General features: G+C 51.6%; 1 protein-coding gene across 1 annotated transcript in view; it reads left to right on the top strand.

Moving 5' to 3' along the window:
• Window positions 1-14672, top strand: part of RNF213 (ring finger protein 213) — a 119564-nt gene that overhangs the window by 48009 nt on the left and 56883 nt on the right. Inside the window, 9 exon segments of the mRNA NM_001444554.1 lie at window positions 182-304; window positions 2178-2358; window positions 4288-4461; window positions 4790-4936; window positions 7404-7990; window positions 9522-9684; window positions 12917-13134; window positions 14008-14148; window positions 14265-14432. Coding sequence (NP_001431483.1) covers window positions 182-304; window positions 2178-2358; window positions 4288-4461; window positions 4790-4936; window positions 7404-7990; window positions 9522-9684; window positions 12917-13134; window positions 14008-14148; window positions 14265-14432 — 1902 coding nt within the window.

Here is a 14672-nt window from a genome sequence, read left to right as displayed (position 1 = left end):
TTTTAGCCTTGAGGGTCTGATGGTTGGGGGCGAGGAGACATGCTTGGCATGGAACGGACGGGGGTCAGCCTGACAGGGAGCTGATGCGGTACTAGGACAGTGAAGATTACTAGGTGTCTTCATTCCGTGGCGTCTGAGGGTGCAGCGCCCCAGCCTCTCCCCGTCCCCGCCCGTCTTGCAGGAGAGGCCTCTCTCCCAGATCTTCGCCTTCAGCAGCACCACCTGGGATGCCGAGGGCGCGGAAGACAGTGTGTCGAAATGCTTCGAGAAGTGCGCCATCGAAGCCGTGAGCTTGGTCTGCCAGGTGAGCAGCCTCCCCAGGCCCCCAGCAACTGCGTTAAGGGTCCCACGTGCCTTCCGATGTCATCAGCCGAAGGCTGGTTCTGAGACCCTGCGTGCGTGCAACGTGGGCTCTGGGCATCCCCTTCCCAGCCTGAAATCCAGTACCTTCCACCCACTCAGCCTCCTGCTACAGCGCGGCTGTTCCAAGCCGCAGCTGGAGTGGCTCCTGGGTGACCTCCAGCCGTCTCACAGGCCGCTCCAAAATACCCTTTTACCATTGCCACCTGCAGTTGCAGAGCACTTGCTTAGCACGCAGGGAAGGATCCCGAAGGTTGACAGAAACTGTGGGAGAAGATGTATAAAGTGGACAAGATTCTATCAATGCACTTAGGAAACCCTGAACGTGCAAAGAGAGTTTGCCTTACGCTGCCTCTTAGGAACAACCTCGTGCCGGGTGTGCGTGTGTGTGCGCGCGTGTGTGTGCGCGCGCGCGCGTGTGTGTGTGTGTGTGTGGTGCGTGTGCGTTCTTTAGGGGTTTATATATTATGTCATGTCTTAGGTGGATACAGCTAGTTCTACTTCTCTTTCCTCCTTTCCAGCCTGAGTGCCGCACTGTCTGGTTCTTGCCTGGAGGTCCTGGCCGGAACCCCAGGGCGAGGAGGGAAGCAGGTGGGGAGGGCGGACCTCCTTGTCTGGTGCCTGGTCTGGGGGAAGCTTTCGGTCTTCCGATGGAGTGTGGGTGTGGCGTAGGTGCCCTTTGTCGGGTCGAGGGGGACCCTTCTGGTCCTAGTTTGTTGAATATTTACCATGAAACAGTGTTGGAGTTGGTCAGGCGCCTTTTCGGTGTCTGTGGACGTGGCATGTGAAACTCCCCCCCCCCCCCCCCGCCGTTGATAGGTGTATGACAGCTGGCTCTTTATGTTAAAGTGACCTTCATCCCCGGAATAAACCCCGCTTGGTCATGGTAAAGAATCTTTTTTTTTTTCTTTTTCAGGGCTGCACCTGTTGCATATGGAAGTTCCCAGGCTAAGGGCTGAATCAGAGCTGCAGCTCCCAGCCTACACCACAGTCACAGCAATGCCGATGCCAGATCCGAGCCACATCTGTGACCTACGCCGGGTTTGTTACCCCTGAGCCACAGCAGGAACTCCTAGAATCCTTTTTATATGTCACTGGATATGGTCTTCTTTTATCCTTTTAAATATCAGAAAGTATCTACTGTAAACTAACCCTAACTCCACTTGTTTTTACTAATGTCTGAAACTTTGTGACCCTAAAGACAGAAAACGTTCTGTTTCTTGGTGGGGAATCAGAAAGAGTTAAAATGTATGTGTTATTTGTAGGCAACTTTAAAAGAATTGCAGTTAGGAATGCCAAGGACACCAGTACTAATGGTTTACTAGTGTTAGGTTTGATGGGTTATTTTTTTTGTGGGGGCAGTGGGGCGTGACTGTGCCCGTGGCATGCAGAAGTTCCTGGGCCCGGGATCAAGCCCACACCACAGCTGTAACCAGAGCCAAAGCAGTGATAACCCTGGATCTTCAACCTGCCGAGTCACCAGGGAGCTCTTGTGTTTGATATTTTTCGTCATATCAAAGTCCCAAGAAAAATGTAGACGCTGGCAGTGAGCCAGAAGAAGGGGGTTGACGAGTGGGTTGTGTCTGTCTGTGTGTCCCTGTCTCCACAGCTTCAGTTCATCACTTAAGGAGGCAGTACACAGGGAAACAGACATGCCCTAAGGAAAGGGAGACATTTTCTGCTCTTTCAGTTTTTATGAGGCTTTGTAAAACTAGCTGTAAGGGATTTCTGAAATGCTGTCAGTTACTTCTGTTATTCAACAACAAACCAACAAACAAACCTTCTAAATTTCCCTCTCTTTATTCGTTTTCTTATAGTCTCAGACCAGTCTCCTCGAGAAGCTCTCTTATGAAGACCTGTGGAAATGTGGCACCCTGGTGTCTGCTGTGATCACCAAGTCTTGGCCGAGAAGTAGAGGGCAAGTTGTACATGATTTGGGTGAGGTTTTGAAACACCTGCTCACATGGCCCGACATCAAGCAGCTCTTCCACTTGTGGGGTATGTTCACAGAGGGTGCCGGGCTCTGGCCGGTGGTGCTTTCTGACCCAGGGTAGGGGCAGGGTGTTTGACCTGTTAGTTATGGTGGGTTGATGTTTGACAAAAGAAGCAGCCTGATTAGAAGGACCCAGGAAGGCTGAGAGTATCTCATATGGTAAATTAGCACTAGGGCTGAAGCCACCATTCGTGGAGTGCCTGCCCTAGACCAGCTACGGCGCGGGCACGGTGGTCCTGCCAGTCCTCAGACCGACACTCTGAGGCAGAGAACATGTGTCTCCCCAAGGTCTCGACGGTAGTACGTGTTGAGAACGAAAATCCAACCCAAGTGTATCGGGCACTGAAACCGTCTCTTTCCTATCCTGAGAGCCCTGTAAATGTCCAGTCCCACGCTGGTGACCTTGGCAAAGACTAAGTGCTGCCGGATGCTCTCCCCTCCCCATGACCCACGTTGTTTGTCATCAAAGCCGGGGAGATGTGTACCGCCCTATGCTCAGGGTTAAGGGCGAGGCGCTCAATTCAGATAGAGCGGAAAGCACCACAGCTGGGTCTAAAAATCCCAAGTTAGGTCATTCTGAGTCTCCGTTTCGTCACATTACTGGGAGAGCCCTCCCCGCCCCCAAAAGCCAAGTTCCTTCCCTGCCAGTGTTGCAGGGATAAACTAAGAAGATTGATGTGGGACTTCTTGGTCCTGTAGAACTGCTCACTTGGAACGAGTCTGTGTCTTTTAAATGAATAGACCTTATATTTTAGAGCAGTTCTAGACTGATGGAAAAGCTCAGAGAAAGTAGAGAGCGTTTCCGTGTTTACCCGTCCACACAGCCAGTTTCCTCTGTGGCTAAGACCTTGCTTTGGGGTGGAAGGATTGTTACAACTGATGCGTTATGGATACATTACTAATAATGCAGGATTGTTAGACCCGAGGAGCCAGCACTGATACGCGTTACTAATAACTAAAGCCCACGGTTTCCGTTCGGGTTCTCTCTTGGCGTGGTCCTTTCTGGGGGTTTTGACAGATGTGTAATGACAGGCGTCCACAGGATCATACACGGCGGTGTTACTGCCCTGAGACCCCTCCCCTCCATCGTGCTTTCTCAGAAGGTCGTAGGGTCGGAGCCGGGAGGCCGGCAGCCTCCTCAGGTTGGCTTTTTTCACTTAGCAGCAGGCATTTAAGGTTCCTTTCCGTAGCTCACTTCCTTCTGCCGTTGAATCATATTCCGTTGTGGGATGGACGGGGTTTGTCTGTCCATCCGCCTACCAAAGGGGATCCTGGCTGCTTCCCAGATTTTTGCAGTTACGAATAGGCTGCTGTACGTGCATTTAATAGCGTGACCCAACTGTATGGCCTTAATGTGACTGGGAGAGAAGCCTTCTTCCAGTGGTCCAATTAAGTATATTTGAAAATTCAACTTTCTAAGTTGATCCTCAAGTTCACATTCAAAATTTTGCCACCTAGCCAAGATGTGGGGAATACAGCATCCCATTGATGTCTCTTGTTTCCTCCTTCCGGCCACGTGGACGGCCTTTGCTGGGTGTCCGTGTGTCCTCGGGGCAGTTTATTCTTCTCTAAGGCTTCTCAGCTTGGGAGATTTTAAAGCTGGTCTGGTCTAGTTTTAAGAACGAGCCTCAGTGTCCTGAAGTGGGCACAGGTCTTCAAAACCAGAGAAACGTGGTTCGCTGGGCTGACGTGGGCCCTTTGCGGAGCCATCTTCGTGGCAAAGGAAGTCCTGGGGAGAGGAGTTTGGGTGAAACCTCCTGTGCAGAGCGGAATCGCAGGTGTGGGGAGCACACGTGGAAACACGGAAACACGGAGTGACGTTGCTTTGTTGCGTGGAAGTCGTGGCAGAGCCGCGAGGACCTCTCGGCAATGCGATCGCCTGGGGAGGAGGTGGGGGCCTGCCTTCTTTTTAACTCTGTTCTTCGCCTGATCAGGAACCAACGAGAAAATACTAGCACATATCACCGAGGAAGGCAAGAAGCTCATGGGCATTGCAGACTCTGTGTTCGCCGGAGTGACCAGGGACCTCATCAACGGAACCATCTTGGTGGGACACCTGGAGCTGATCGTAAAACACGTGGATCAGTTCCTCAGCATCTGGCAGTTACGTAAGTATCAGGCTGTGACGAGGCCCTCAGGCCCCCGAGAGCGTAGGGGGCCAGAAGCATCTGTTTGCCTGTGTATCTTCTAGAGGCGTCACCTTCGTTCGGCGTCTTTTTTTTCTCTTCTTTTTTCGGCCACCCCCGCATATGGAAGTTCCCAGGCCAGGGATCCAATCTGAGCCCCACCTACAGCCCCCCCCTCCCCCGCGCGCGTCACCCCCCCCCAGAGCCTGGCCCGCCGAGGAGCGTGTTCACAGCAGGTGGGGGAAGAGGCTTGGCCTGAAACAGATGTGGTTGTTTGTTCCATTGGGTTCTTTTTCCTTTTTTCTTTCAGAGAGTGACAGAGGCCTTTCCACCCAGGAGAAAAGCATGAAGGAAGTGCTGAGTCGGAGGAAGAATGAGCTCTTGGTTCTGAAGACAGAGAAAACCCACGTCGACGCCCTCCTGAGGGCTTTCCAGCGGGTGAAAGACCTGGTAGAAGGTGATGTTCCTCAGCATTAAAATTAGCAAAATTCGCTCTCCCTGCCCCGCCCCAGAGGAGTGGAGGAGGCTGCGAGGCAAACGTAGGGCAGCCGCCGCCCTTCTTCCTGGAGGAGCCCATTGTAGTGTGTTCGTTTCCATGCTAAACACCTCCTTGATTTTTCAGGTTGAGGTGTTATCCGTTGCGGAAAGTAAGGGTGTAGAGCTCCTTATTTTTCCAGTTTCTGCCTGACACACATAACCTCTCCCATCTCTCTCTCCCCCAGTCGCATCCTGATTTTGATGAGGTCCGTCCTCAGGTCACAACTGGGTAAATGCGTTGTTCGCACCCGAGCCCCGAAACGGACCCCACGTCTCTTCCTTTCTTGTGAAAGCTTGTTTCCTCTAGATTTAAAATTCTTGTCTTGTCCTGAGCTTTGTTTCCAGTGTATTTATTTTTAATTCAGGCCCAGGCTCTTCACTGACTGTCTGGATGTCCCTGCAAGGAGATGAGTTTGGTTTTTCGGAAGGGATCTCCCCAGACCGGAGGCTGCAGCCCTGGGCTTGTCCGGCATCTCTTGGCAGGATCCGTGCCCCCGGCCGCACGGCCCCGTCCTCCTCCCCTCCTGAGAAGGGAGGCACGGAGGTGCCCTGGTCGTGTCTGAAAATGCCCACCCTCAGCTGTGTTTGGAGCAGGTCTGCAGGCTGGAAACCCGCTCCTTCGGGCTTTGGGATTCGTGGCTCCAGTTGTCTCTGCAGGGTCCCCGTGGAGAAGTCGGATGTGATTCTAATTACGGATCCTTTGTGGATGACGTGTTTTTTCCTCTCTGGATGCTCTTGAGATCTTTTGTCCCCCTTATTCTCAAATGCCCTATGATGTGCCTTGGAATGGGTCTCTCTGCCTCCTCTTGAGTTGAGCGTGGTGAGGTGGGCCTCTCTAACCTAGAAATCCACGTCCCTGAGTCCGTGAGGTCTGGGGAAACCTCTTGGGTTAGTTATTTGAGTGTTTTTTCTCTTGCTGTTGTTCACAGTTGGATAATTGGACCTTCTGGAATGATCATCTAACTTCCATGCACTTTTTTCTATCTCTTTGTGCTTTTTTTTTTTTTTGAAGGGGAGGGTGGGTTCTTTTATTTTTATTGATTGATTGATTGATTTAATCTTTTGAGGGCCACACCCATGGCATGGGGAGGTTCCCAGGCCAGGGGTCTAATCAGAGCTGTGGCTGCCGGCCTGCAGCATAGCTCACAGCAACGCCAGATCCTTAACCCACCGATCGAGGCCAGGGATGGAACCCGTGTGTCCTCATGGCTGCTAGTTGGATTCGTTTCCACTGCGCCACAACGTGAACTCCCTAAAATTTTTTTAATTTCTTTTTTCTTCTTATTTTTAATTTTTCTGATTTTTTTTAAGTTTAGAGGTTTTCTTTGTGTTTTTCTCTCAGTGTCCTATTTCTTCTGAGTTGCTTTTATCTCTTAGTATGTTTTAATATCTATCTATTAAATATCTATCATTTTTCATGTGAAAGACTTTCCCCACTGGTCTGGGGATTCTTATTATCTGCTTATATTAAGAGAGGGGCCTGACACCCTGACAGAGGCCACCGGGGGGTGGGTGGCCAGGCTTTGAGGGAGCCTGTGACTTTAGCTCCTCCCTGCTGGCATTGCGTCTCCTGCCGTCGCCCAGCTGCCAGGTGTCTGGGCATCAAGAGAGAAGGGAAGGCTGGCAGCCTCCAGCGCGTATGCTCAGCGTCCTCCGCCACCCTCGTGCCCTGTGTCCCCGTCCTCCTTGCTTCCTGAGTGTGGTGGCTCACACTGTTTGTCAGCTCCCTAAGAAAGGGTGCCTGTCTGGAAGTGCCTCTGTCCTGCTGTGTGCTGAGCCCTGGTGGTGGTGCCAGGGTGGGGGCAGTGCCATCTGCGCCTCTGTGTGGAATGTGGGGGGTGGGCCGTGAGCCTGTTTGGCCACTCCTTGGACTGTCAGCTCAGTCCGTATTTCTTAGCTCCCAGATTCCGGCTCCCTGTGCCTCAGGCAATTCTGTGGCACCATGGGCCAGACCCCACGTTCTCAGGCCCAGGACATCTTCTGTCCCCTCCCACTGTTGCTTTTTGTCTTCCAGAATTTTGGTGCTGTGATCTCCATCCCACTCTTCCCAGCCCCGTTGCTTTGCGGCTTTCGCAAAGCAGTCTCTGTTCTGTCCCTGGAGCGGGATTTGGCGGCGGGGAGGGCGGAAGCAGGCGCAGATGTCCAACGGTCCCCTTCTCCTGGGAGTGGCACGCTTCCTTTGTCATAAAAACGGACGGGCAAGGTGGGGTCGGGGTGGGGGAGGTCGGGAAACATGCGGGGTTCTGATGGCGAACCAGCGCCAGCAGGTGTGTTCACGTGCGTTTCCTTCAGAGCCCCAGGCGAGGGGAGCAGAAACTGGGGAGATAAACTAGGGTGCTGTCGTGCCCAGAGGTTTGACGTCTGGCCTTCTCTTGTGGTTTCAAAAGTGGATTTTGCCGAGATTGAAAAAAGGCACTTGGAAGACCTGGACGGGAAGAGGCTAAACGACGTCATGACGGTGGGCTCGTCCGCCACCTCCCTGGACCCGACGGGGACAACGCACTATAACCTGAGCCCCGAAGTCCAGGAAATGGCCAAAACCACAGACTTGCTCAAGGAGAGCCACACCTTCCGGATGTTCTGGGCACAAGTCGCCAAGGAGCTGAGTGAGACAGAGGAGATGGAGGGGCAACTACTGCAGCCAGAAGAGGCGTATGAAGACTTGTATCGTCCTTGTTTCAAAAGGTTTACGAAGCTGTACCAGGATCTGAAGTCAGGGGAGGTCACCTTTGGGGAAGTGGAAGACATCTTCAAGGACTTTGTGAATAGATACAGCGACTTAACGAAGGAGCTCCAAACCATGTGTTCCCTGCACCCCGGTGACCCGAAGGACTGGCTCAGGGAGCGCGTCCGGCAGATCGAGGAGTACCACGACCTGCATCATGCCGTCCACGCAGCCAGGGTCATCGCGGCTGTCAAGGAGGATTTGGGTCTGACTGGTGACTTCAACGTTCTCCACACTTTACTGAGCTTTGTAAGTCATTCCCCTGAAGGGGTCGGGGGTGGATCTCAGCGCTCGGGATTTTATTTTAACTTTTTCTTGTTTGTTTGTTTGTCTTTTTGCCTTTTCTAGGACCGCTCCCGCGGCACATGGAGGTTCCCAGGCTAGGGGTCGAATTGGAGCTGTAGCCGCCGGCCTACGCCAGAGGCACAGCAACGCGGGATCCGAGCCGCGTCTGCAACCTACACCACAGCTCACGGCAATGCCGGATCCTTAACCCACTGAGCAAGGGCAGGGACCGAACTCGCAACCTCATGGTTCCTAGTCGGATTCGTTAACCACTGCGCCACGACGGGAACTCCTTAAATTTTTTTTTTTTTTTTTTTTTTATGGCAGCGCCTGTGCATATGGAAGTTCTCAGGTAGGGGTCAAGTTAGAGCTGCAGCTGCCGGCCTGTGCCAGTCATAGCAACACCGGATCCCAGGCACATCTGTGACCTATGCCACAGCTTGCAGCAGTACCGGCCGATTCCTTAACCTGCTCAGTGAGGCCAGGGATTGAACCCGCATCCTCGTGGAGACTATGTCGGGTTCTTAACCTGTTGAGCTACAACAGGAACTCCCTCTCTGGCTTTTTTTTGTTTGTTTGTTTTTTGGCCACCGTGCAGCATATGGAGTTCCTGGGCCAGGGATCAGGTCCCAGCCAAAATCATGACCTAAGCCATGGTTTAGCAATGCCAGATCCTTAACCCACTGTGCCAGGCTGGGGGTCAAACCGGCGTCCCAGCGTTCCCAAGATGCCACCTCCCATCCAGCTGCACTGCAATGGGAACTCCCCGCTCTGGCTTTTAAAAGCTGGTTGAGGAGTTCCCTTGTGGTGCAACAGGTTAAGAATCCAGTGTTGTCACTGCTGTGACATGCGTTCAATCCCTGGCCTGGGAACTTCCACATGTGGCCAGAAATAAGAAAGCGCCATCTGAGGTCTTCAGGTTCTAGAAGCAAAAAAGCCATTTGTTTTGTTGGCTCTCCAGTCATCTCGTGCTCAGCCAGGAGCAGCAGGCGATGAGTTATTTCTGTGACAGTTAAGAGGGAGTCTTTGCTTTCTGGTGCTTTAGGTGAGCATGTGTAAGGTGTACAGTGACCTGTGTTGTAGGTGGACAGGTGTGATGATGACTAAAATTTGGCACAGAATTTGGAATTAGGCACGTGTAAGCCTGAAGCCCAGCAGCGTGTTTTGAGCTTGTTTCTGTCCTGGTCCTTCATCTCTTTGCCTAGAAACCAGGAGGAATAACAGGATGCACCCGGCAGGATTCGTAGGCAGGGGGCTCAGCCGTCTGCCAGGTGCAGGGGATCGTAGTTACCATGGATCGAGGCGGGACAGCAAGGCAGCTGCGGCATCCAGTCTACACAGTGTCCAGAGCTTCGTGTACCTGTCACTCCCGGCAGCCGGGGGGTGGGGCCGTTGGCATGGTGGGCGTCTCTGTTCCGCGGGTCCCAGAGCCAGCTCTGGCCCCAGACAGCTTTGTCTTGCGGACTCTGGCAGTTCCCTCCAATGATTTCCCTAGACTGTCTTCGACGAGTTTCGCCACGAGAAACTGAACCGGATCAGCCAGCAGCTCATCCGTGCCAAAAGGCTGCTGCAGGACATCAGCGAGCCCCGGTGCCAGTGTCTGAGGGAGCTGTCGCTGAGGAAGGAGTTTGTCGGCTGGGTCCAGGAGGCCCTTGGAGGTACAGTCCACGGGCAGCGGCCGGTCGTCTGGAGAGCATTTGGGTGGACCATGGGGGCTTGTCTTAAACTTAGGGGCTGTCCTTCCCTTGGTCATGTTCTGAGTAAGGGGCAGTGAGACACTATCTGAAATTTAAAAACTAGCACATTAAATGTATTTGCCATCTAGCATTGTGCAAACCCAGGGAGCATAATGCGTTGGGTTACTGTGCTCATAAGTTGGGGGATGGCTGCCGTTGTAACAATAATTAGCCTCCCTGTCACAGCCCGTAAGTCTCCTTTCATTTTAGTGATTGGAATAATTAAGATCTAGTCCCGTAGCCGAGTTTCCTTCTGTATTTTCTAGGTAAATATGCCTCATCGACTGTTGGTAGAATTTACTTTATTTTATATGACGATTTTATAGCTGGTTTACAGTATTCTGTCAGTTTTCTGCTGCACAGCTTGGTGACCCAGTTACACATACAAGTATACAGTATTTTTTCTCACATTATCGTGCTCCATCATAAGTGACTGGATATGGTTTCCAATGCTACACAGCAGGATCTGATTGCTAATCTAGTCCAAAGGCAACAGTCCACATCTATTAACCCCAGACTCCCGGCCCGTCCCGCTCTCTCCCCCTCCCCCTTGGCAAGCACAAGTCTGTTCTCCAAGTCCATGAGTTTCTTTTCTGTGGAAAGGTTCGTTTGTGCTGTATATTAGATTCCAGATACAAGTGATATCATGTGGTATTTGTCTTTCTCTTTCTGACTTACTTCACTCAGTATGTTGCTGCAGATGGCATTAGTTTGTTCTTTTTTATGGCTGAGTGGTATTCCACATCTTCTTAATCCATTCATCTGTTGATGGACACTTAGGTTGTTTCCATGTCTTGGCTGTTGTGAGTAGAGCTGCAATGAACGTGCAGGTGCATGTGTCTGAGGAAAGTTTTGTCTGGATAGATGCCCAAGAGTGGGGTTGCTGGGTCATATGGTAGTTCTATGCTTAGTTTTCTAAGGCATCCCCATACTGTTCTCCATAGTGGCTGTACCAGCTTACATTCCCACCAACAGTGCAGGAGGGTTTCCTTTTCTCCACACCCCCTCCAGCACTTGTTATTTGTGGACTTTTTGATGATGGCCATTCTGACTGGTGTGAGGTGGTACCTCGTGATAGTTTTGATTTGCATTTCTCTTATAATCAGCGATGTTGAGCATTTTTTCATGTGCTTGTTGGCCATCTGTGTACATCTTCCTTGGAGAAATGTCTCTTCAGGTCTTTTGCCCATTTTTCCATTGGATGGTTGGCTTTTTTGCTGTTGAGTTGTATAAGTTGTTTGTACATTTTAGAGATTAAGCCCTTGTCAGTTGCATCATTTGAAACTATTTTCTCCCATTCTGTAAGTGGTCTTTTTTTTTCTTTTTGGTTTCTTTTGCTGTGCAAAAGCTCGTCAGTTTGATTAGGTCCCATTGATTTATTTTTGCTTTTATTTCTGTTGCTTTGGGAGACTGACCTGAGAAAACATTTGTGCAGTTGATGTCAGAGAATGTTTTGCCTATGTTCCCTTCCAGGAGTTTGATGGTGTCTTGTCTCATATTTAAGTATTAAAGTCATTTTGAGTTTATTTTTGTGCATGGTGTGAGAATATGTTCTAGGTTCACTGACTTGCATGCAGCCATCCAGGTTTCCCAGCAACACTTGCTGAAAAGACTCTCTTTTCCCCATTTTAGATTCTTGCCTCCTTTGTCAGAGATTAATTGACCATAGGTGTCTGGGTTTATTTCTGAGTCCCCTTTTCTGTTCCGTTGATCCATACCAGTACCACACTGTCTTGATGACTGTGGCTTTGTACTATTGCCTGAAGTCTGGAAGAGTGATGCCTCCTGCTTGGTTTTTGTTCCTCAGGACTGCTTTGGCAATTCTGTGTCTTTTGTGGTTCCATGTAAATTTTTGGATTGTTTGCTCTAGTTCTGTGAAAAATGTCCTGGGTAATTTGATAGGGATTGCACTGACTCTGTAGATTGCTTTGGGTAGTATGGCCATTTTTACAATATTAATTTTTCCAACCTATGAGCATGGAATATCTTTCCATTGCTTTACATCTTCTTTAATTTCCTTGATTAATGTTTTATGGTTCTTAGCATATAAGTCTTCCACCTCCTTGGTCAGGTTTATTCCCAGGTATTTGATTTTTTTGGCATACAATTTTAAAAGGCGTTGTATTTTTTGTATTCCTTTTCTAACATTTCATTGTTAGTATACAGAAACGTGACTGATTTCTGATTGTTGGTCTTATATCCCGCTACTTTGCTGAGTTTGTTGATCAGGTCAAGTAGTTTTGGGGTTGAGTCCTTAGGGTTTTCTATACATAGTGTCGTGTCATCTGCACACAGTGACAGGTTTACCGCTTCTCTTCGTATCTGGATGCCTTTTACTCCTTTTGTCTGATGGCCGTGGCCAGGACTTCCAGTCCTATGTTGAAGACCATTGGCAGGATTTCTGTCAGGCCCCGATGCACCTTTTCTGGTGTACAAACTATTTCCTTGGCTGCCTTGTCCCCTCTCACTCTGGATACTTGCTGTGAACAGCGGGGGATCCTTTACTTAAAAGCTGTGCCCCTTTAGCTTTTTCCTCCAGTTGATTTTTCCCTAGAAGGAGAGCCGAGTTCATGCCCACGGACCAGTTTCACCGCATCCCCTCGTGGGTGTGCATTTCCCGTCCAGCCACGGGCTTGGCAGTCCTCTTAGCTCTGTGGCCAGGAGGACTCTGTTCCTTCCTGGAGGGGAGAAGGGGGCAGGGGGAGAGGGAAGGGTGTGGCCTGGTGCGCAGGGGTGGGGAAGGGGCTGCGTCCCGGCCTCAGGCTTCACCCACGGGCTCCTCGGCCCTTGTGATGCGTCGTCTTTGCTCAGTAAGCAGCCGTTTTTTATAGACAACTGTCAACACGTTGCTTACCAGCTCAGCTTACTTGTTGGTAATGAAATGGCAATAGTGTGTGGATTACATGAAATAAGGCGCACAAGAGCCCGTGTGGTGCCCGACGTTGCTGCTGTTCGGTAAGGTCGGGTGTCGGTCAGCAGGGTTGACATAAAGGCAAGAGGAAAAGTGCCCCAGGTTCTTATCGAAAGCAGTTGAGTGGATAGAACCCTGGGAGAGCACTGAGCGTCCACCGATGTCGCATCAGTAAGGCCCCCTGTCCCAGACTCGGCGCGGGTCAGCCTGGGGTAGCCCTGCTCATCCGCCCCCCCACCGCAGGCATCACCGAGCTGAAGGTGTTTGTGGACCTGGCCTCCATCTCCGCGGGCGAGAATGACATCGACGTGGACCGGGTGGCCTACTTCCACGACGCCGTCCAGGGCTACGCACCCCTCCTCTACGATCTGGACACGAATGCGGGCTTTGACGAATTCATGCAGCGCCTGAAAGAGCTGTGGAAGGCTCTGGATAATGACCAGAACCTGCCCAAGAAGCTGGTGAGTCTTGCTTCTGGCTCCAGAGGCCGTCCAGTTGGATAAAGCCCCAGCTTGCAACTGTAGGGGCCACCCGCAAACTGTTGCACACCCGTGCTGCAGGTTTATGTGCAGCCATTTAAAACAATGATTTTTCCTATGTGGAAATGCTTTCCCTGTGTTGTTATGTTACAGATTAGGATACAAAATTGCATTAAATGAAAATGATTTCTGCTATGCCAAACACAGGAGAAAAAAAAAAAAAAACCAGAAAGGAAATAGGCTAACATGTTACCAGTGGTTTTCTCTGAATGGTGCTGGTTGTTAGTTAATTCTTTATACTTTTGGTATTTTCCGTATCTTCCACAACTGGTACAGATTCATTTCTCATCAGAAAAAAACAAGCGTTTCAGTGTAAGGAAACCACGTGTCCCAGCCCCAGGCAGGCGCATAGCGCGCAGCTTGAGGAACCGGGACGGGGAGCGTGGGATGGAGGGAACGGACCGAGCTGAGCGCCAAGCGGAACGTCTTTGTTGCAGTTTCCTTGATTCTCCTGGTGGGACTTGGGGACTCCGAAAGGGCATTTGGAATGTAACAAGCCCCCGCAGGCCTGTTGCCGCAGAATGCCGGGGTCGTGCCTGACTCTCCGTATCCACGTATCCGGGCACTGGCTGGGAAGCGGGGGAACAGCCCACTGCAGCAGCCCCGTGCGGTGACAGGTGTCCCACGAGGGACAGCCCACCCCGTGATGGCAGCAGACGAGAGAGGCCTGCCTGCGGGCGACGGCATACCCAGCCGGCCAAGGGGAGGAGGCTGCCCCTGGCGGGCAGAGATGGAGGGAGTAGCAGGAAGGGCGGCTTGTAGGCTGTGACCCAGCTTCTCCCCTTCTGTCCCCAGTGTGACTCTGCCCGGAACCTGGAGTGGCTGAAGACAGTGAAGGAGAGTCACGGGTCTGTGGAGCTCTCGTCCCTGTCTCTGGCCACAGCCATCAACAAAGGAGGCATCTATGTGATCGAGGCTCCCACGGATGGCCAGAAGGTGAGCCCGCAACCCGGGTGCAGCTGTGCGTGGCCCTTACAGGCTGCTGTCGTCGGGGGCGGGTGGGGGTGGCGCTGCCTCCAAAAAGCCCCCTCTGACGGGGCGCTGTTGCACAGCTCTCCCCAGACACGGTTCTGTGTTTAACCCTCCCCGCGGGCCTCGGAGGCCGTGAGGCCGAGAGAGACTACTCTTTGGAGGAGCTGAAGGAGCTTTTGAACAAACTGATGCTGATGTCCGGCAAGAAAGACCACAGCAGTGTGGAGGTCGTGGAGGTGTTTTCTGAGGTGAGGATCTGGGTCCATGTTGGAGCAGCTGTTTCAGTCCCGTCTGATGCGCTGAGGGCCGTGATTGCGGAGGCGCCTGGGAAGGTCGGAAGGGCTTGAATTTGGATTTAATCCGTAGGAATCACTTTGCTCTTAAATCCGTGGAGCGTGGAGCCGCGGGGTCTTCAGAATGCACGTATTCCAAATTGATGATCCAGAGAGATGGCGATTTACTCTAAATCAGCAAGGATCCCAAAATAC

This window comes from Sus scrofa, chromosome 12 (genome assembly GCF_054392235.1).
Source record: "Sus scrofa isolate SSC_HxYL_T2T_F1_AM1 chromosome 12, Sscrofa_HxYL_maternal_Yorkshire_Landrace_v2.0, whole genome shotgun sequence".
NCBI classification, from domain to species: Eukaryota; Metazoa; Chordata; class Mammalia; order Artiodactyla; family Suidae; genus Sus; species Sus scrofa.
This window is presented reverse-complemented; position numbering and strand designations above follow the sequence as displayed.